The sequence below is a fragment of the Orycteropus afer genome, unplaced genomic scaffold (genome assembly GCF_000298275.1).
Source record: "Orycteropus afer afer isolate SDZICR_OR568_19922 unplaced genomic scaffold, OryAfe1.0 scaffold00061, whole genome shotgun sequence".
Lineage (NCBI taxonomy): Eukaryota > Metazoa > Chordata > Mammalia > Tubulidentata > Orycteropodidae > Orycteropus > Orycteropus afer.
In genome coordinates, this window is record NW_006921648.1 from 6645404 (window position 1) to 6668180 (window position 22777).

The 22777-nt window shown below is 41.0% G+C and overlaps 1 protein-coding gene across 1 annotated transcript in view; it reads left to right on the top strand.

Annotated features, from left to right (window-relative positions):
• Positions 1-22777, top strand: part of RBFOX1 (RNA binding fox-1 homolog 1) — a 440214-nt gene that overhangs the window by 308241 nt on the left and 109196 nt on the right. Inside the window, exons 6-7 of the mRNA XM_007939608.2 lie at positions 1204-1264; positions 18582-18635. Of these exons, the coding sequence (XP_007937799.1) occupies positions 1204-1264; positions 18582-18635 (115 nt within the window). The remainder of the gene's footprint in view (positions 1-1203; positions 1265-18581; positions 18636-22777) is intronic.

Here is a 22777-nt window from a genome sequence, read left to right on the forward strand (position 1 = left end):
AAAAAAAGCCAGTTTGAATCATTTTATTCTTTTGATAATAAACTGAATAACCAAACAGGATTTTGTATTTGAGATCTGACCTGTTGTCAAAAACAAATAAACACCAAAATTACGATACTCAGAACTGACTGCCACAGGATCTCCCTCAACCCTGCCACAGGGTCATATTTGTTAAAACTTTAAAAAAAAAAATTACCAGTTAAAAATGCTTTAGTCCTTGGAGTAAGATGTTGCATATTTTGCCTTTATTTTTCCCCCTCCGGCGATAACGCTTAGGCCCCTCACCAAACTCTCAGTAACCATGGTAACTGTATACAAACCCATGCTGGCGATGGTGGTGAATGGTAAGTGGTGACAAGTCCATCAGCCGTTTCACGTATTTAGTGCTGATATCTCTCTATACATATCTCTATATACCACGTGAATTTTTTTGACTTGTTGTATTAAGTTTTCTTGATGCTCTATTTTTTTGGATATTGGTACGCCTGTAACTGAGTGTACGTTCTAAGCTAGCCCGGGAGGCAATGACTGGATTGAGACATGACCGGTGCACATCTTACTCAGATTGTTAACTCCATATCGTGTTAAACAATGCACCCTCTCTTTACCCTTTCGTTAGCTGTGACTTTAAAGCTTGAATGATCCTCTTAATTCTTGCGATGTGAAAGGCTCCTGTTTCTAGTGTTGAATGCTAGATGTTGCTTCCCCATGCCCCATGGTTCTTCCCTCCTAAACGGTTGCACATGGCTACAACTTGTTCGTCCATTTTCTGACCTTTCTGTTCCCTCGTACCTTGTGTCTTCCCTCTTTCTCTCCACTGCATGTTCCTTCATATGAACTTTATTTTCTGTTGATAAAACTATTTATTGTTTCTGTGTTACCATGGAGACACGCATGCTTTTTAAATCTTCAACTCTGCAGTACCTTTTAATTTGCTTTTCCTGTCTCTTTATTAAACGTTTCAATGATATGACATTGCTTTATTGAAATGATTTGTAAGTTTAAATGGTGATGAAGTAAATGTAATTTTTAAAATGTATGATTTTTGTTATGCATCTACTGCCTTTTATAAATTAAAATGCATTTTAGTTTTTGTTGTTATTTTAAAAAAAAATGAAGTAATCGCAGTCATAATGCATGCAACTAATTGTATTGTGGACTGGGCCTGGTACTTGTGCTCACTTGAGTTTTCTGTGTACGTAGGTTAATAATGCCACAGCACGTGTAATGACAAATAAAAAGACCGTCAACCCTTATACAAATGGTAAGTAGACATCGATTTAGCATAGAAGTCCTGTTTCCATCTGAATCTGTTTAGTGACTTAACAGAGAACTTCCCCATGGTCACCAGGTCTTTGCTGTTGACCTGCTCAGTGAACCACCTGAGGAAGATAATGTTTTACAACAAAAGCAAATGTAGTTCTTCAGGTTAAGTTTGCATGCCCTTCTTCTCGTTTCTGCAGAGTAACTCCAATTTGGGGTTGATATATGAAAGTTATCTGAGAATTAAGTGGGTAATTTAAGTTGTCACAATGGTAAGTTGAAAAGGAACCCTGGTGGCACAATTGCTAAGCTCTTGACTGCTAAGCCAAAGGCCAATGTTTCAAACCCACTGGCTGCTCTGCAGGAGAAAAGAGCTAGTGATCTGTTCCTGTAAGGATGACAACCTAGACAGCCCTATGGGTCAGTTCCACTCTACCTCCAGGGTCACTGTGGATTGGAATTGACTCCGCACACCCAACAACAAGGGTGGTAAGTTGAGCGAGGGAGTGGCAGCGTAGAAGTTTTCTTTCTGTCTTTCTTTGCCACTTCCCCTTCCTTGATCACCAACCTGCCTGGAAGTGGGACCACAGAATTTGGTTCTGCTTGTGTGTCTGCTCAGAAGCCGTTTTGCTTTTGAAGTGACTTAGAGGCTGTCTTCTGATCCAGTTCTGCAGGAAGAGCAGGACACAGGAGGGAGTTATCTGCTGCTCTCTGGGCCATGCCTTGAAGGAAGCCCTGGTGGAGCAGTGGTTAAGTGCTTGACTGCCAACCAGAAGGCCTGCAGTTCAAACCCACTAGCCACCTATGGGATAAAGATGCCACAGTCTGCTTCCGTAAAGATTTACAGCCATGGAAGCTCAATGGGACAGTTCTCTTCTGTCCTTCACGGTCATTATAAGTAGGAATCAATGATGGCAGTTGCTTGGTTGGGTCATGCGTTGTCATGTAAGACCAGGTAAGGTTGTTGCAGTGTATTGCACACTCCTTCAGGACAACATATTTCTGCCCTTTGCAACCAAGATAATGATGCAGAACTTCACCCAAGAACATTTGTCACGTACATAAGGAGAGTCGTTAAAAATGTGCAGACATTTTGACTCATTCTGTCCTCTCAGGATGAATCTCTCTTTCAGCTATAGAAAAATAATCTTCTGAGTGTTTCTCACATACTGAATTACCGAATTGTGCCACAAATTAGAAAAAAAGGTAATTAAGTAACTTGAAGTATATAGTAATGCATCTATTATATAAATACAAATTAAAATTTTATTTATACAATTATAAATTAAATTAAAATATAAATTATATACTTTCTTGTGTAGCAATTAAATCAAAGTATATAAATACTCCACTTAATAGAATATTATGTCCATCAAGATGAAGATAATGAGGGCCCTCATAATTAATGAAAAATTAAAAATAAAAAAAGTATACATATATGTTTAGTATGAATTCAACAAATAATGGCAGGAATTACACCAAAATATTAATGGTAGACTTGAGATGTGAGACTGGAAAAAATATTTTTCTTTTTTTTTACATGTTTTTGAAAATAATATTTCATTACTGTCATGAGGTTAAAATATATGGAATTGTTCATTTTTAAAGTTTAGTTGCACAGGACATATGGAAACACAGTTTCATTGACAAAAAGAAAGAGATGTTAAATATAAGGCTGAGATATATTTTGGATAACTCCACCTCCAGCCGTGTTCCCTGTCTCTCTCCTCAGAGGAAATCATTATTACACCGTGTTGTTTTTACTTTTGTTTTGCATTTTAGATTTATTTTACATTATCTCAGTAATACAGTGCATATTACAGTATTCAAAGCATTATATATATATGTATATATATTTATATATATATATATGGTTTTCGATATAAGTGGTATCATTGTGTACATTTCATTATTTTCTTGGCTTCTGTAAATCAATATAGAGTTCTTTCTATATTAATACCTGCTGATCAAATGCATGATTTTAGTGGTTACATGAAAATACCGTAAAATGGATATATGGGTTTATTCAGACCTTTCTTACTGTTTGATATTTAAATTATGATTTTTTTTTTTTTCTGTTATAAAGAATACTATCAGCATTTGGTAGTTCTTGTTTGGTTTTTATCTGCCAGTGGCTACCAATTAGATAAAGTCATTTTGCTTTTAATTTTTAAAAGGGTCACTGTTAAACAGAGGTATGCCCCCAATGTATTAGGGCTCCCAGTTGTGAGACTAGAGAATGATTTATCCTGCAGACCCTTTTCCCAGCCCCACAACTCAAGACATACCCTTAAATGCATTAAATGCCAGTGACAGTGTTCACACACTGAATGCCTGGTACTGAAAGGAAGCAAACCTGTGACTTACATGTCCTGAGGCTCCCCAACTTTGGTGAAAACTAATAGTTCTGCGACTTACCAAAGTTTCTCTGTGATGACATCAACTTGACTCCTGGGCATTTTCTTTACAGAGTAGCAATGATATACGTGTGTGCAATGAAGTAGCAGTAAGTGTGTGTAATGAAGTAGCAGTAATGTGTGTGTGTGTCCATTCTGTCTTACACCTATCACCTTTGAATGTTAGTTCTGAGAATACGTTTTCTTCTTGTGTGTGTGTGCAAGTGTGTACATATGCACCTGTGTGCTTGCATGCAGATGTTTAGTTTCATATGTGTGTTATGTGGGTGAGAAAAATGAAGCGAAGAAAGCCAAACATCATTCCTGAAGCTATGTGCATGAATATTTATTTTAAAGAAAGGGTTATTGATCAATGACATGTCCAGGGACTGAAATCTAGACATGGAGGATTTTTTGACCCAATCCAAAGCCCATCGACTTTTCCCCATCAACTCTAACACAATATAACTAACTAAAAGTAGATGGGGCCCTCTCAGGTCCTTAATAAGAGTGGTTATATTAAGAGAGGATCTGCCAGGACCAATAAAGTCCTATTGAAATGAAACATTTAAGCTATTAGTTAGGTTGACTCATCAGCTGCCTAATTCATTCACAAACCATCGAATTTATGCTTCGTCAAAGTTATAAATTACTTGAGTCATCAACTATTGAGGTCATCTTCCAATGATAAAGCATGACTGTCAATGCCAGTGTCACATACCTGCATGCCATCAGTCAGGTGTCCGATAACATTGTTAGCAGTTGCAAAGGTTAGAGTGATGAATAACGCTGGACCCTAAATGCCGTGGAATAGCTATCTAGGAGGCTGTGCTATGGAAGATCATGGTTTATACCATTGTGAAGGAGTCCCAGGATACTTGAACTTGGTTCTAAGATAATGAGATATAAGCAGGATGAGATACAGACAGTAGGGTGAGATATAAACACAAAAACTTACTACCATCAAGTCAATTTCAACTCATAGTGACCACCAATGGGTTTCCAAGGCAGTAAATCTTTACAGAAGTAGATTGCCCCATCTTCCTTCTGTGGAGTGGCTGGTGAGGCTGAACCACCAAACTTCTCGTTAGCAGTCAAATGGCTTAGGCACTACAGCACCAGAGCTCCTTAAAATGAGATACAGGGGTCTGGAAACTCTACCTGTAAGGAAGCTTAAAATCAAACAAACCTGTTCCTTCAAATCTTTTCTGACTCAGGGTGACCCCAGGGGTTGCAGAGTGAAACTGGGCTGCAAAGAGTTTCCTTGGTTCTGGTCTTCATGGGAGCAGATCACCAGGCCTTTCCTCCACATGCTACTGGTCAGTTTGAACCACCAACCTTTCAGCAAGCAGCCGAGTGCAAACCATTGTGCCACCCAGGGAGCTATCAGGAAGGAGGAAGGAGGACCCTGAGAGAGGGGACCAGGCTGTTTATCCACCGCTGATTATTCCCAAAGGCCTGTGCTCTCACAGAATTAGAGCTCACTGGGCTCCTTAGATGAGAGCAGGAGCCTCAGAAATTTCCTGGGACCAAGGCAAGCCTGGCTGTGAGGTCCGGGTGTTTAATTTCTGAGGAAGGACAGGCACTGAGGAAGAGTCCGAAGTTTGCAGAGTGGAGCAGACTTTGGCGTCAGTAGCAGCTCAGCCATTCCTTGGTTGCTTAACTGTCATTAAGATGCTTAAACACTCTACGAAATGGTATTCTCAAGTAGGACAACTACCAAAAAAAAAAAATTTGCTGTTGAGCCAGTGTAGACTCGTGTCAGGGTAGAATTGTGCTTTATGGCGTTTACAAGGGCTGATTTTTCATAAGTCGGTCACAGGTCCTTTTTTTCCAAGGCACCTCTGGGTGGACTCTAACCTTCAACCTTCCAGTTTGTAACCCAGTGTGTTAACCGTTCACAACACCAGGACTCCTCGCAAGTGGAGACCGTAGGTCTCATGAGACCTCCTCCATAGGGTATTTGTGACATTGTTGTTGTTATTGTTATGTGCCGTTGAGTCAGACCCGACTCATAGTGACCCCTCCTTGGGTTTCCGAGGCAGTATCACTATGGAAGTAGATTCCCCAACCTTCCTTCCGAGGAGTGGCTGGTGGGTTTGAACTGCCAGCCCTCTGGTTAGCAGTCAAGTGCCTTAGACACTATGCTACCAGAGCTTCTTTTGTGACAATTGTGGGATATAAAATACTCAGCACAATGCTGAGTGTACAAAGCACCCTAAAAAACTCACTATGGTTAGTGTTATTGTTGGGGATTTGACTCATAGCAACCACATAATACAGAGTACAGCTGCTTGGCTATAATCTTTGCAGAAACAGATCACCAAGTCTTGATCCTGCAGCCCTTGGCTGGGTTTGAACGGCCAACTCTTTGGTTAGCAATCAAAGGACCTTTTAACTGTTGCATCATCAGGACTTCTTGCTAATAGTATGATAGTATTTGATTGGAAGCTCCTGGGTGGTACCAATGGGTGACATGCTTAGCTGCTAACCAGAAGGTTGGAGGTTCAAGTTGACCCAGAGGACCCTGTAAAGAAGTCCCTCCTAATCTACTTCCAAACTATCAGCCACAGAAAATGCTATGAAGCACCCTTCTACTCTGACACTCATGGGTTCGCCATGAGGCAGGATTGACATGACAGCCACAAGTAACTAGTACTTACTTAATTACACATTAGTTCATGAATCTCATGACTACATAGTGATACTGTTACTTTTTCATACTCTAGACGGTAGATTGAATTCTCTGATAGGGACCAGACAGATGTAATAAAGGAGCAAAGAGAAAGGTATGAGAAACTCACAACCTTTTTGGACTCTCTTTCATTTTCATATCAGAAAAGGTGAACTATTTCTTTACTAAGAGCAAAAAACAGCACAAAAGTAACAATAACAGACTGCTGATCTTACCTATATGCAAGGCACACAATAGGGAGCAGTGGTGACTGTGACTAACTGGAGAGCACTTTGACCTGGGGCAGCCCTTGGTCTCCTTTAATAACTCAATGCCATGGGGATACTTAATCTAAAGTTGCCAGTTCTAACAAGTTTTAGAAGAACCAGAAGTCCTATAATTTAAAGGAATTTGAAGTGTCAGCAACTGATACATGTTGAAAAACAAAACACTGAGTGAGCAAAACAAAAGATGACCCTGGGTAATGGAGAACGTCTCTTACTACTGGGCAGAACTTCCTACACCGTTTCAGCCCGTAGGGCTATATAACAAACATAGTTCTCGAATGCATTCAGATGTGGGTTTTGAAACCCCTGTAGTGTCTTCAGGGAGCCCTGGATGGTGCAGTGCTTAAGTTCTCTACTCCTAACTGAAAGGGTGGTGGTCTGAACCCCCCCAGCCACTCCAGGTCTGCTTCCATAAAGATTTATAGCCTTGGAAATCCTATGGGGTTGTTCCAGTCTGTCGTATAGGGTTGCTGAGTCAGATTAGACTGAACAGCCGTGAGTTTGGTAGTGTGTTTAAGGGTGCTTTCTAGAATGTGTTTCTTTGATATCCAGTCCCACAAAGCAAAAGAAGAGAAGTGCTGATTTTTTTGTGTGCCCATTCAGACCAGTCCTTTTAGCACCAACTACTGTAGTCATGAACCCTGGGCATCTTGGGAAGAGTTTTTCTGATAGCCTTGCAGGTGATTTTTGACTAGCTACATTTAGGGAGGAGACTGCTCAGTTGGATGCAGGAATAGAGGTATTGCTAAGCCGCTCCCCTGTCTGATGTACAGAGAGACTCCGACGTGTCTGGTCTCTGCTCCATTGCCTGGTTGTGGGGGGCGGGGGGTGGGGAGGAGAAGGGGAGCCCTGGGAGGCTGGGAGCAGTAGGCTTTCTCAGCTGTTCTCCTTTTGTTGTAAGCCTCATTGTTCGGTTTAATGTCCTTGATCAAAATCTGTGAATTCGTAAAGCCTGGGGACGTAGGCAAACTGCCTGGGAAATTAAAACTGGAATCATTTTGTCGGTCTCACTGACGGGCACAGCATCATGTCTCCAGCAGGGTGGTCCCAGGGGTCTCTTCCAGGTACTAGAAGGAGTCATAGGGATTTGGAGGCTATTTGCATGTTATTTGCATGCATTTGCATATGTCTGCATGAGCTCTGTACGTCTGAGCCAAGGTGATTCTTAAGGGTTGATTCTTATTGCCTTCTCTTGAGGACAGGGGGAGGGAGTCCATCACCATTAGATTTGTATAAGGAAAGAGGTCATCCGAGGTTGGAAGAGGACAAAGTCTTGTACAGAGATAAATGACTCCATTAGAAAAAGCTCTGTATTCCTTCCCTTAGTGTAGAGCGAAGCTAAGTCGGTGTTTATGAAGCATCTGTTATTTGCCAAACTTGTCCCCAAATCAGCCTCCAGCTCAGGCCGAACCCATGCACAGCGAGACTGGCCCCTATGGGTCATAACCCATAGGGTTTTCATTTTCAGAAGGAGATCATCAGGCCTTTGTCTCTACCCCGTCTGTGTCTGGAAGCTCCGCTGAAACCTGTTCAGCCTCCAAGTAATGACCAAGCATCCAATCACAGACGGATGACGTCTGCACATGAAGTGCATTGGCCAGGAACTGAACCTGGGTCTTCCAGATGGAAGATGAGAATTCTTCCTCTGCCCCCAATGCAGTTTTAGGTGCTAGGAATTCATGGTAGATAACAGTCCTTCTCTTTGATCATGTATTTTCATGAGGATGTATGGTTATAGAAACAATGAACAACAAAGAAAGGAGGTAATTCCAGATAGTGTTAGCAGCTGTACAGAGAAATAAAACTGGGAAATGAATCAGAGAGTAACTTCAAGACATAGGGAAAGTGACACCAAGTAGCATGATTGGGAGACATTAGAATCCTAGATGACAACAAGTCAACTTTGTGAAGAGTGAGGAAAGTTCCCCAAGCAGAGGTAGCAATGAGCCAAAAAGCCCTGGATCTAGAATGAGCTTGGGGGGTTTTACAAAAAGGCTAATGTCATTGTAGCTTGGACAGAAGGGGCAAAGTGACAGAGAGGGAGGACTGGAGTGGGCAATGGTTAGACTCTGTGGGCTTTTTTGGCCACGGGAGGGGATGTGTCCACCATTCATCTGTCAGTTTCCCACACTATGGTGGCCTGAGTGCTACCACCAGTATTTCACATCCCAGCAGGGTCATCCATAGTGGACAGATTTCAGCGGAGCTTTCAGACTGAGACAGACTAAGGAGAAGGACCTGGCTGTCTACTTCTGAAGAACAGCCCAGTGAAGATCTTGTGAATCACAGCAGGACATTGTCTGGTACAGTGAGAAGATAAGCCCCTCAGGTTGCAGGGCACTGACAATACAACTAGGGAAGAGCTGCCTCCTCAAAGCAGAAGTGAGTTTAATGACATGGAAGGAGTAAAGCTTTTGAAACCTTCATTTGCTGATAAGGCACAACTCAAAATGAGAAGAAACAACTGTAAACATCCATTAGTAATTGGAATGTGCAAAGTACGAATCAAGGAAAATTGGAAGTTGGCAAAAAATTCAATGGAATGTAAAAAGATCAATATCCCAGCCTTTAGTGAGCTGAAATGGACTGTTACTAGCTATTTTGGTTCCCTAGTGCTGCTCTGACAGGAATATACCACAAATGGAATGCTTTTAACAAACAGGAGTTTGTTCTCTTATAGTTTGGAGGCTGTAAGTCCGAGTTCAAAGTGCCAGGCTCTAGGGGATGGGTGAAAGCCCCTCAAGCTTGGGCTTCAGCTCTGCCTCCTGCTCCTGGCCCACTGAAGCTGGAGGCTTTTCTTCACTCAGACAGCTGCTTGCGGCTCAGGCTGACAAGCCCGAGGTTGACAAGTAAAAAGGCACAGTCCCAATGTTAACCAAACAACATGGAAGGCCACTAATTCAAGTCCAGATGAAGTCCCAAGATCGTCAGGGCATGACAAGCTATTAAACAACGACTTGGCTACATGCAGGGTTCAAGCATGCCAAAAGGCTAGAGACCATTCCCAAGGCTTCTCCTTATATACAGGAAGCAGACCACATCCCTAAGGCAGCTTACTCAGCTTCTCACAGTAGATTCCACCATGGAGTTGATTACCAGCCTCATCATGGGGAATACTACATCCAGCTGCCCAGCCACTCAACCAGGCCCAGCCAAGTTGACACACAAACTGAACTACCACATTAGCCATTTGGAATCAGATAATCATATGATCTACTTATGTGTAGAATGGCAAATTGAAGAGGAATATCATCACATTCATCATCAGGAAGAACATTTCAAGATCTATCCTGAGGACAGTGTTATCAGTCAAGATAATATACATACTCCAATAAGGAAGACCAGTTAAAATGACTAATAGTCAAATTTATGTAACAACCATTGAGGCCAAAGATCAAGAAATTGAAGATTTTTACCAACTTCTGCATCTGAAATTGATGAAACATGCAATTAACATGTTTGATCATTTATCCAGTTGATAATTACTGGTGACTAGAATGTGAAAGCTATAAACAAAGAAGGGTTTGTAGTTGGAAAATATGGCCTCATGATAGACATGACACCAGACATTGCATGATAGAATTTTTCAAGACTAACCATTTGTTCATTGGGAATACCTTTCTTAAATGAACAGTGAAGCTACAAGTAGAGCTCTCCAGATGAAATAGACAGGAATAAAATTGACTGCATCTGTGGAAAGAGACAATGGAAAAGCTTAATGTCATCAGTCAGAACAAGGCCAGGAGCTGACTTTGGAACACACCTTCAAGTTAAAATTCAAGGTGAAGAAAATTAAAATAAGTCCACGAGAGACAAACTATGACCTTGAGTATATCACACTGGAATTTAGAGACCATCTTAAGAGTAGATTTCACTCCTTGAACACTGACAACTAGACAAGATGGGGGAAGACATCAAGGTTATAATACATGAAGAGAGCAAAAAGTCATTTAAAAGACAGGAAAGAAAGAAAAGACCGTAATGTATTTCTGAAGAAACTCTGAAAGTTATTCTTGAATGTAGAGCAGGTAAATATAATGGAAGAAATGATGAAGTTACAATAATTGAAGTGAAGACTTCCAAGGGCAGCTTGAGGAGACTAAGTAAAATATTACAATGAAATGTGCAAAGACCTGGAGTTAGAAAACCAGAAAGGAAGAACATGTTCGATATTTCTCAATTTGAAAGAACTGAAGAAAATATTCAAGTGTCAAATTGCAATATTGAAGTATTTTAAGGGCAAATATTGAGTGATGCAAGAAGCATCAAAAGAAGGTGGAAGAGATACACAGAGTCCCTCTACCAAAGAGAACTGACTGGCATTCAACCATTTCAGGAGATAGCATCTAATCAAGAACCAGTGGTATTTAAGGAAGACGTTCAAACTGCACTGAAGACATGGGTGAAAAACACGGCTCCAGCAATTGGCAGAAAATCAGTTGAGATATTTCAACAAATGGATGCAATGCTGGAAGTGCTTGCTCATCTATGCCAAGAAATTTGGAAGACAGCTACCAGACAGATAGACTGGAAGAAATCCCTATTTGTTTCCATTTCAAAGAAAGCTAATCTAACATAATGTGGAAATTATTGAAAAATATCATTTATATCACACACAAGTAAAATTTTGCAGAAGATAACCCCAAACCAATTATGGAAGTACATCCACAGAATTCAAGCTGGATTCAAGAGAGGACTTGGAAGGGATATGATTGCTGATGTCAAGTAGATCTTAGTTGAAAGCAGAGAATACCAGAAAGATGTCTACTTGTGTTTTACTGACTATGCAAAGGCTTTTGACTGTGTACTTTATAACAGATGATAGATAACACTGTGGGGAAAAAAAAAAAAGGAATTCCAGAACACTTAATTGTGCTCTCATATGGAATCTGTACATGGAGCAAGAGGCAGTCATTTGAAGGGAACCAGGGGACACTGCATGGTTTCAAATCAGGAAACGTGTGTGTCAGGGTTGGATCCTTTCACCATACTTATTCAACTTGTATGCTGAGCAAATAATCTGAGGACCTAGACTGTATAAAGAACAACATGGCATCAGGATAGAAGGAAGACTTAACAACCTGTGATATGCAAATGACGTAACTTTCCTTCCTAAAAGAGAAGAAGTCTTGAAGTACTTATTGATGAAGATCAAAGACTCCAGCCTTCAGTGTAAATTACACCTCAACATGAAGAAAACCAAAATCCTCACAGCTGGACCAGTAAGCAGCATCATGATAAATGCAGAAAAGATTGAAGTTGTGAAGGACTTAATTTTAGTTGGATCTACAATCAATACCCATGCAAGCAGCAGTCAGGAAATCAAACAACTTACTGCATTGGGCAAATCTGCTGCAAAAGACCTCTTTTAAAATGCTAAAAAGCAAATGATGTCACTTAGAGGGCAAAGGTATGCCTGATTCAAGCCATTTTATTTTCAGTTGCTTCATATACATACAAAACCTGGACAGTGACTTTGGAAGACTGAAGAACAATTGATGCATTTGAGTTATGGTGTTGTTGAAGAATATTGACTATACCGTGGACTGCTAGATGAATGAACAAATCTTTCTTGGAAGAATTATAGCCAGAATTCTTCTGAGAAACAAGGATGGTGAGACTTTGTCTCATGTACTGTAGATGTGTTATCAGAAGGACCCAGTCCCAAAGAAGACCATTATCCTTGGTAAAGTAGAGGGTCACTGACCAAGAGGAAGTCCTTCAATGAGATAGACTGACATGGTAGCTGTAACAATGGCTTAAAACATAGCAAGGATTGTGAGGCTGTGACAGGACAGGGCAGTGTTTCATTTTGTTGTCCATATGGTTACTGTGAGTCACAACCAACTCAGTGACACCTAACAGCAACAACGAGGGATTTGTTTTTATTCGAAGTTCAAAAGGAAGCTATTGGCAAAAGAAACTCTGAATAGCAGAATGACTTATCTGAGTTACTTTTTAAAAGCCTCTTTGACCATTTGGTATAGAATGGATAGAGGAGGGAAGAAGGAATAACTGTAGATGGTAAGAGGCCATTCTCGCTGGGGGACTCATCCACGTAAGAGAGTAGTGTCTTGACTAGGTATTGTGGAGATGGGGAGGGAGGGGCATAGAGAGAGTGGTAACATCTTTTGGAAGTGTAGCCATAGCCGATATATTCTGATGGATTACACAAGGGGGTGAGGGTAAGAGAAGAATCCAGGAAATATTGGTCAAGAACTTTGCATTGAACATCTCAGATTTCCTCCAGCCAAATGGAGGGGGTACCATCAGCTGACAGATGGAAGACTTGGTGAGGAACAGGATGCAGGTGTAGAGGCAGATTCAGGTTTGGGTTTGCACGCTTATCTTGTTGTTGTTGTTATGTGCCATCAAGTCGGCCCCCACTCATAGTGACCCCTCCTTGGGTTGCTGAGGCAGTATCACTATGGAAGTAGATTGCCCAGCCTTCCTTCCGAGGAGTGCTTATCTTAGGGTTCACAAAAGCACTTTTGTTTTCCCTGCAGTGGGAGAGAGGCAGCCTTGCTTGAGAGAAGGACCAACAAGAACAAGAAGGGTGATACCGACACTGGTGTTCCCATGACAACCTAAACAGTCTCGTTTCATTCTTCTGCTCCCTAAGTCCCAGTTGGTTTCTTACCGAGGAGACATTATCAGTTACCTCTCTCAACCAATATGTGCCAACAGGAAATGGCACAGATGTCCCTAATGAGACAGTTGTTGTCCTTAGGTGCTACTGATTCTGTTCCAGCTCATAATGACCCTGTGTGCAACAGAACAAAACACTGCCCTGTCCGGCAGCATCCTTTCAATCAGTGCTTTATTTCAGCCCATTGTTGCAGCCACCGTGTCAGTCCATCTCAGTAAGAGTCTTCCTCTTCCTCTCTTTCACTGACCCTTGACCATGATGTCCATTTCCAGGGACTGGTCTCTCCTGATAACATGTCCAAAGTACGTAGGACAAAGTTTCACCTTCTTTACTTCCAAGGAGCATTCCAGATGTACTTTTTTGAGACAGACTTGTTCATTCTCTTGGCAGTCCATGGTATATTCAATATTTTTCACCCACACCATAATACAAATGCATCAATTCTTCTTCTGTCTTCCTTATTCATAGTCCAGTTTCTCATGCATATGAGGTGATTAAAAATACCATGGCTTGGGTCAGGCACACCTTCATCCTCAAAGTGATATCTTTGCTTTTTAACACTTGAAAGAAGCCTTTTGTAACAGATTTGCCCAAATGCAATAAGTTATTTGATTTCTTATTGTTGCTTCCATTAGCATTGATTGTGGGTCCAAGTAGAGTGAAATCCTTGACAACATCAATATTTTCTCCATTTTTCAAGACATTCTGTTGTGAGGATTTTGATTTTCTGTATGTTGGGATTTTATCAATACTGAAGGCTGTAGTTGATCAGTAAGTGCTTCAAGTCCTAGTCTCCTTCCGCAAACAAGGTTGTGTCATCTGCATATCACAGGTTGTTGTTGAGTCATTTTCTAATCCCGATGCCACAATCCTCTTCACATAGTCCAGCTTCTCTGATATTTGTTCAGCGTACAGATTGAGTAAGTATGGTGAAAAGATATAACCTGGGCATACACTTTTCCTGATTTAAACCATGCAATCACCCCTTGTTTTGTATGAACTTCCTCTTGGTCTGTGTACAGGTTCTACAAGAGCACAATTAAGTGTTCTGGGATTCCTGTTCTTCACAATGTTATCCATTGTTTGTTATGAACACCACAGTAAATGCCTTTGCGCAATCTTAAGTACAGATAAACATCTTTCTGGTATCCTCAGCATTCAGCCAAGATCCATTTGATATCAGCAATGATATCCCTTTGCATGTCCTCTTCTGAATCCAGGTTGAATTTCTAGAAGTTCCCTGTCAATATACTGCTGCAACCATTTTTTAATTATCTTTAGCAAAATTTTGCTTTTGTGTGATATTTATGACATTGTTCATTAAGTTCCACATTCTGTTGGATCGTCTTTCTTTGGAATGGGCATAAATATGCATTTCTTCCAATCAGTTGGCCAGGTAGCTGTCTTCCAAATTTCTTGGCAAGTAAGACTGAGTGGAGTGCTTCCCTGTTGCATCCATTTGTTGAAGTATCTGAATGGAATTCCATCAATTCCTAGAGCCTTGTTTTTCACCCATGACTTCAGTGCAGCTTGAACGTCTTCCTTTGGTATCATAAATTCTTGATAATATATAACCTCCAGAAATGGCTTGGACATCAACCAATTCTTTTTGTTACAGTGACTCTGTATATTCCTCCCATCTTTTGTTCATGCTTCCTGCATCTTTCAAAATTTTGCCCATAGAATAATAATTAAAATAAAAGTAACAAGAAAAAAAAAATTTACCCATAGAATCTTTCAGTATTGCAAGTTGAGGCTTGTCTCTTTTCTACAGTTCTTTCAACTTGAGAAATACCAAGTGTGCTCTTCTCTTTCAGTTCTCCAACTTCAGATCCTTGCACATTTCACTGTAATACTTTACATTGTCTTTTCCAGCTGCTCTTTTCCATCAGTTCAGCTCATTTACTTCATCATTTCTTCCATTCACTTTAGCTACTCTACGTTCAAGTCCAAGTTACAGAGTCTCTTCTTGCATTCATTTTGATCTTCTCCTGTTTTCTTATCTTTTTGATGACCTTTTGCTTTCTTCATGTATAATGTCCTTGATGTCATTGCACATTTTGTCTGATCTTTGGTCATTAGTGTTCAATGAATCAAATCTATTGAGACAGATTCTAAATTTGGATGGGATATACTCAAGATCATACTTTTGCTCTTATGGACCTGTTTTTATTTTCTTCAGCTTGAGCTTGAACTTGCAAAGTGGCATTTGATAGTCTGTTCTACAAATAGGCCTGGCCTTGTTCTGAGTGGAGTTTTTCCATCATCTCTTTCCACAGATGTAGCCAATTTTATTCCTGTGTTTTCCATCCAGCAAGGTCCACATATAAAGTGAGACAGACTATCATTTAATTTCTATTATTTTCATTAAATGGGGCTTTTCCATGTTTGGGGGTGCTTTTGTTGTTAAATGTCATCAAGTTGATTTTTGACTCAGAGTGACTCCATGTGACAGAGTAGAACTGCCCTGTTTGCGTTTCCTAGGAGCTCTGGTAACATAGTGCCTAAGGCACTTGACTGCTAACCCACCAGTCACTCCTTGGAAAGAAGGTTGGGCAATCTACTTCCATAGTGATACTGCCTCAGAAACCCAAGGAGGGGTCGCTATGAGTCGGGTCCGACTCGACGGCACATAGCAACAACAACAACATTGAGTTTCCTAGACTGTAATGTGGGAGCTCTGGTAGCATAGTGGCTAAGGCACTTGACTGCTAACCAGAAGGCTGGCGGTTCAAACCCACCAGCCACTCCTCGGAAGGAAGGTTGGGCAATCCTACTTCCGTAGTGATACTGCCTCGGAAACCCAAGGAAGGGTCGCTATGAGTCAGGGCTGACTCGACGGCACATAACAACAACAACAACAGACTGTAATGTTAATGAGAGTTGATCTCCAGGTCTTTTCTCCTGCAGAGCCTCTGTGTAGGTTTGAACTGCCAAGCACAAAACCATTGCACCATTTTGACTCCTTTCCTTGGGCAGACTTGGTAAATTGATCGATAGGTAAGTAGATTTCTAGGCCCAACGAAATAGTGATGAAGACGTGTGAGAAAACCATAGTGTTCTAGATCCCCTTACAGATCTTTCAGCAGTCTGTTTCTCTGAGAAAATGAAAGGCCATTGGTATTACTTATTATAATCTTTGAGAGCTCCATCAAAATTAATCACTAGATCCATATTAAGTGAATCACGTGGCCAAGCTTTATTTTTAAAAATAGTTATTTAAGGGACCTGATCAGATACATATGGACCTTTTGTAGCATGGTGGTTAAACTCTTGGCTAATAACTGAAAGGTTGGTGTTTTGAACCTACCCAGTGGCTCTATTGGAGAAAGAATTGGTGACCTGCCCCCGTAAAGATTACAAAATACTATGGGACAGTTCCGCTTTGTCACCTGGTGTCACTATGAGTCAAAAATTGACTCGACATCACTAGATAACAATAAAAACTATAAGGAGGTATACAAGATACAAAACCTGACTTGAGTAGTGTAAGAAGGACCCTCATCTCCACCACCAATAAAAGGTTAGGACGTAAGCAAGGTGTAAGTTGGGACCATGGGGAAAAAGGAGAGGAGCAGTAACTTAATTATTCATTTAATGTGACTCCATACATATTTCTTTCACAAACTAGTTTTCGTAAGAAGGACTAGAAAGATAGAGATGACTAAGTATACCCAGATAGCCCTGCAGCTTTATTTCCAACTGGTTGCTCTATTTTCTCTTCAACCTCAAATGGCTTGAAATGTGTACATTAGTTACCATGTCTTCAGTGGTTGGCTTTTACTTTTTTAGGAAGCACTGAAATTTCAGAAGGTCAAATTGAAGTCATTGGCCACATTCATAAAACACATATTTTTGAAATATCTAAGATCATTTTACTTTTCTATCAGTATGAAAATTCAGGTAAGGCAATAAATGGTAAATATAAGAGAGGCATTTGTCATTATAAAGTTTCAGAAGCCATTGGGGAAATAGGTCTCAGAATTTAATGTGCTGAAGTTTAGGTATAAGATATGGCCTGAGAGTTTCCCAGGAAAAAAGCCCCTCGAAGGATCCATGGATAACCCTGAAAAGTCTTACCACAAATTCATCCTTGAGTCTGTAAACATGTTAGCTAATGCAAGTTGGAATGGGAAATGCTTATAAATTGAACAGTCTTAGAAAGTTCTTAGTTCTAGAAATTTCTTAATTCAGTTGAGAAACTAGTTGATTGGGATATTAGCCTGTACCTTCCTAATGGATCAGTAGACTGTGGTCACCTCTCAGCTGTTCTTACAGACATTCACTTAAATAACACAAGGGATCACCCCTCTCCCTTCTGAGAAGAGCTCAGAGAGTTCTTGTCAGAAATTCCTTCCTCACTTGCAGCTTTTGACCATTGCCTCTTCTCAGGAGCAGTTTTTAAAGTCTCTCTGATGCTTGACCCTCTAACCAGGTAACAAAGTCTTCTACCTCCTGTGTCTTTTAGGAATTCTATAATGGATGATTTCACAGAGACCTAAAAACTGCAGCAAGAAATGATCACAAAACCCAAAAATGTTTTTTCAGGGATTGTCACCTGATGAATTTGTAATGTAGATGGGGTACCACTTCACAAATATTCTTGTATGTTCTAGAGTATAAATTCATTTTATAGAAAACTATTCAAAAGGACTAGAAAATGAGAGAATCCTATTAATCTCACAGTCAGATTATTTGAAAATTACCTTAGATACCATGCATTGGTTAAGGCTTTTTCCGATCCTGGATGCATTGAGAGGTATTCCACACCAAACGTCTAGGGGATAAAATGTTATTTATTTTCTTTGGGATTCAAATAGCATTTCTGAATTCTATTGCATCTCAAGGGTCATAATTAAGGATCATGGAAATTGTGGGAATATATCACTGCAAAGGTTTTTGTTTAGGCGAGCTCTCAAATTCTTGTGAACTCAATACAAAGGCACATGTGATGGAAATTGTATTTGAAAAGGCAAACAAAAACATTGAAATGGTTATATTGGCTGTAGAAAATATTGATATGGTAGAAAAGTAGTTACCACATCGTTTTTGAAACTTTCCCCTACAGCTGGACAGTAGCTTCCATTCCATTCACTTGTATTTGCAGAGAATCAAAGAGAGGTGTGAATAACCAATTCATGTTTCCTCTGTGTAGTTGTAAAATAACAATTCATACATGCCCAAACTCTATGTCCTCTCTAGATTTTAAAATAAGAAGCTGTGCAAACCTGTTTGATATGCAGTGTATTTGCAATGATAGATGCTGTTGAATCAAAAGTGACAATAATGTTTTTGTGTATTTTTTTTTTAAGGCTGGAAATTGAATCCAGTTGTGGGTGCTGTCTACAGTCCCGAATTCTATGCAGGTAAAGAGTTTCTCTTTGCACGACATTGTCTGGGCCTTTCCAAATGTGCTTTGCCTGCCAGTAGACAATGGGCTTCATAAGAGAATCCAAAGAGAGTGAATCCCTACCCTAAAAAATGCTGAATGATTTATTGGGGCAAAACCAAGAGTGTTGAAAACCCTTTAAACAACAAACGGAAATCATGTAAGTTACAGTATGGAGCCGGCAGGAAGCCACTGCCCCTTATGACATGTCACATTGATTTTGCCTTAAAAAAGCATTCTGGCTTTGTTCAATGGCATATTGAACAAACTTAGAGCTGTCCACCCCCATTTTCTTTCAATATGCCTGACTGTGTCTTTTAGCCATGCATTTCCATTTGGGGGTTCATTTTTCCCCAAAAAATCAGAGAGTTGGCTTCATTATTCCAAAAGGTGTCAGGAGGTTGAAATTGCCAAGAGGAGGGCTATTTAGAAAACTGGAAAAAATTAATTTACCTTTCTTTCTCCATCAGTCATTTTCCCTTGGCAATTCCATCTCTCTCTGCTTTGCCTTCAAGGACATGTGTCTCCTCTTTCCCCATCACTTCCTGCCCACCATCTTCCACTCAGCTGGAAAATCTACTCGCTTAGAAAACCGGGTCATCACAATTTAGGAACAACTAACCCAGAGTCAGTAGTGGCTCATGGGGTTGCAAGGGAAGGCAAAAATAAATTTGAAGGTCAGATGGCAGGCCGCAGACTCTGGCTGGCTTCTATGCCAAGAGCCAGAGTCTGGCAACCAGAGGAGTACAGGGTAGAGACTAGATGCTGGGAGCTTGTATCTAATTTTATCTTGGCCCATCCTTTCTTCCTCTTGTCTCCTTGCTCATGAACAAGCTGTATTTAACTCCTTAGCTTCCTCCAGATAGGTCTTCCTCATGGGTACTGAAGAGAAATTTTTGTTTTTAAAAAGACCCTTGCTTTGAACTAAGGAGAAATAAATGGCTGTTTGATCTAGGCTTACAAATGCAATTAATAATCTTCTGAAGATAAGTTTTTCCTCTTCGTCATCCTGGGATTTCTTACTTCTGCCATTTTCCTGATACTAAATGCGAACTCTAGTGGATGAGGAAGCAACACAGGGCACCAAGACAGTATTCCAGCACGGCAAATAACTGAATTAAAGAAAAAAAAAAAGTTTACGAAATATGGGCAGGTGTCTGGATGTGTACCCAACAGGAGAGTTGAGTCCTGGCTTTTAGGCAGGGAGTGTGTGCAGTTGTTCTTCCTGTGTGTGTGTGTTTGCAGCAAGCCTGGGTTTCAATCCAGGGATCCTGTGACTTGGGCGTAGCTGTGTTGACATTCATGGGGGAAGAGAGACTTAGCTACAGGGCTTTCCATTCTTAAGGCATAGAACCCAGCTCCTGCAAAGGAACATAGCAGAGTTAGGAAAATGAACCTAGCCCCCAGTCAACCTAAGTTGGCATCCTGGCTCCCCTGTATATCAGCTGTGTGACTTTGAGAAAGTTGCTTCACCTCTCTGTGTCTCCATCCCTTCCTGCATTAAATGGGCCAGATAATTGTCACAAACACACCAAGTGTGTGTTAGAATTAGATGGGCTAATATAAGAAGAGGTTTTGGTGCACAGTCAACACCATATAAATATTTGATAAGTGAAAATAAATATGTGAACATTCCCCCTGTCTGTTCAACAGGAAGAGAGGGAGAAATAACCAAGAGCTGATTCTGTTGAACTCTGAGTGAGCCATTAGATCAAGAGTCTCTCTAACTCATGAGAGGAAACATCCTTTACTTCGTGACATGTCTATTTAAATAAGCAAGCAAACAAACAAACACAAAAAACCTGTTGCCATCAAGTCAGTCGGCTCATAGTGACTCTGTAGGACAGAGTAGAACGGCCCCATAGTGTTTCCAAGGCTGTAAATCTTTGCAGAAGCCAACTACCTCATCTTTCCCTTGTGGAGCAGCTGGTGGGTTCAAACTAATGTAACTTTTGGTTAGCAGCCAAATGCTTTAACCACCCTGCCACCAGAACTCCTCCCTGTCTATTTGAGGGGAATTGATTTCTGGGGTCGTATAGAACTCAGTGGGTGTTTCCTCGGTACATCCTTGTCCCAAACTGCAAAGAAATGACATCTCTCTGATACTCAAGAGCAAAGGCAGGTGCAGCTTGTGTGTGTTGGCAGGGTCTGCCCTGTGAAATGGTGAGATGGAGAGAGGGGGCAGCAGACTCGATGCGTGCGCCTGCACACGTCCTCGTCCCCTGTCTGCTTCCTCCCCACACAAAGGGGGTGGACATCGAGAACCAAGAGGTCATCCTAAGGGGATGGAAGGCATAGACGTGTGCATCATGACAGAGACAAAGCGTGTCCCTGGCCCCATGTGACAAAGTCTGGTCACCCTTGTTCCATCCACTAGGAACACATCAAACACTTTCTTTGCTTGTGTTTTCAAACCCCCATGCGTGTCTGCGGGTGGCGGGTGTTTAAGAAGCCATTACTGTGGGAAAAACCCTTCAGATTGACTTGTGCACACAGCGATAATTTCATCTGCAACCTTTAGAGCCTTAGATTAGCCATTCCAATTCACCAGCGCCCAGCCTCCAAAGGTCCAGCATAGTGTCACGGGAGAGAGTGGGATGTAAGGGTTGATATTTACTGAGTGCTCTCAATGAGCCAAGGGCTGCTCTGAGCTTTTTACAGAAATTAGTGTAATTCATCCTCCTGGCAATCTTCCAAGTGAAGAAAGTAAGGCACGAAAGAGGTCATATTGCTGGCCTGATATTTCGTAGCTGGTAAGTAGGTGCCCTGATGGCACAATGGTTAAAACACTCAGCTGCTAACAGAAAGGTCAGCAGTTTGAACCCACTATGCACTGTGCAAGAGAAAAATGTAGCAGTCTCCTACCATAAAAATGACAGCCTTGGAAATCCTACGGGGGCAGTTCTGTTTGGTTGCCATGAGTCAGAATCAACTAGACAGGAAAGGGTTTGGTTTTGGTTTTGAAGAAGCAGGCCAGGATTTGAAATCAGGCTGCCTGGTCCCAGAGCCTATGTTCTTTATCAGCAGATGATGTCATTTCTATACTTTGAATGAACATTACAGTAATTCTTATTGACTGTACCAGTGATAGCAGGTCATGTTATTGCTCTGTGTCTCCACCAGTCAAATTCCAGAAGAGACGTATGATAGATCATTCTCAATTATTCCAACAATCGCCACTGCCTCCCCCACCCCTTTCAGACATGTTAACTGCTTGTGTCCGGGGAATATTTAGGAAGCCTGGGCAACCAACACCTCCTTCTAGAAGCTGCTCCAATAAACTCAAATCTAAGAAAGTGGGGCAGGGAAAGGAAATACTCCTTGAGAGATCTGAAGACTTGTGTCTTCAGGCTGCCGATGTCTGGGTTCTCCGAAATCCCCAAGTGCGTTCTCTTTCTACCTGCTGAGGAGATGGACAGAGTTCATAGTATTCAGAAATGAGGGGCAATGTTGCTGCAAATTCACTGTACCCTGCAATTCCATGTAAATGTTTGGAGACACACAGTGAGGATGTAACAGGCTTAGATACAGAATTTCAGGCACCTGCCTCGATGGGATGGATAGATGCAAAGGTATGGCGTAGAATGTGTTCTGTTCTAAATCCAGGTATAAGCACTAAAGTATGCATGATTAATTATTTAGGGGCCATCCCGAAGTCCCCCAGCCATAAAATAGAGCCTGGCTTTATCGTGCAGAATTGAGCATGCCGCAAAGCTGCAGCCGAACCTTTGTCGCTGATTAGCCTCAGATATTTAGCAAGGCAGCCCTGTCTTGGCCAGAGAGAGACAGCTGGACTCATTCGTCACTTCTATATATAAAACTTCGCATTAATGACAAATATCATCATATTTCCATAGCGTAATTATCGATTTTCTGAAGCTTATACAGAATTAACAACTCAGCCTTCCACTGTCTCTCGGAAAAGGGCACAAAAAGTTCACATATTTTGTAAATTAAAATCAATATTTTCAATCTCTCCTAAAGGTAATTTTCCTAATTTAGTGGACTTTTCCCTAACATTTATTTCCTCTTTTAATTATAAAATGGCAGGTTATTGATTTTCGGATATCACCTCTTGTCTCCCCAAGTGCATTTTTATTGCTAACGTAGGGTGGGGGT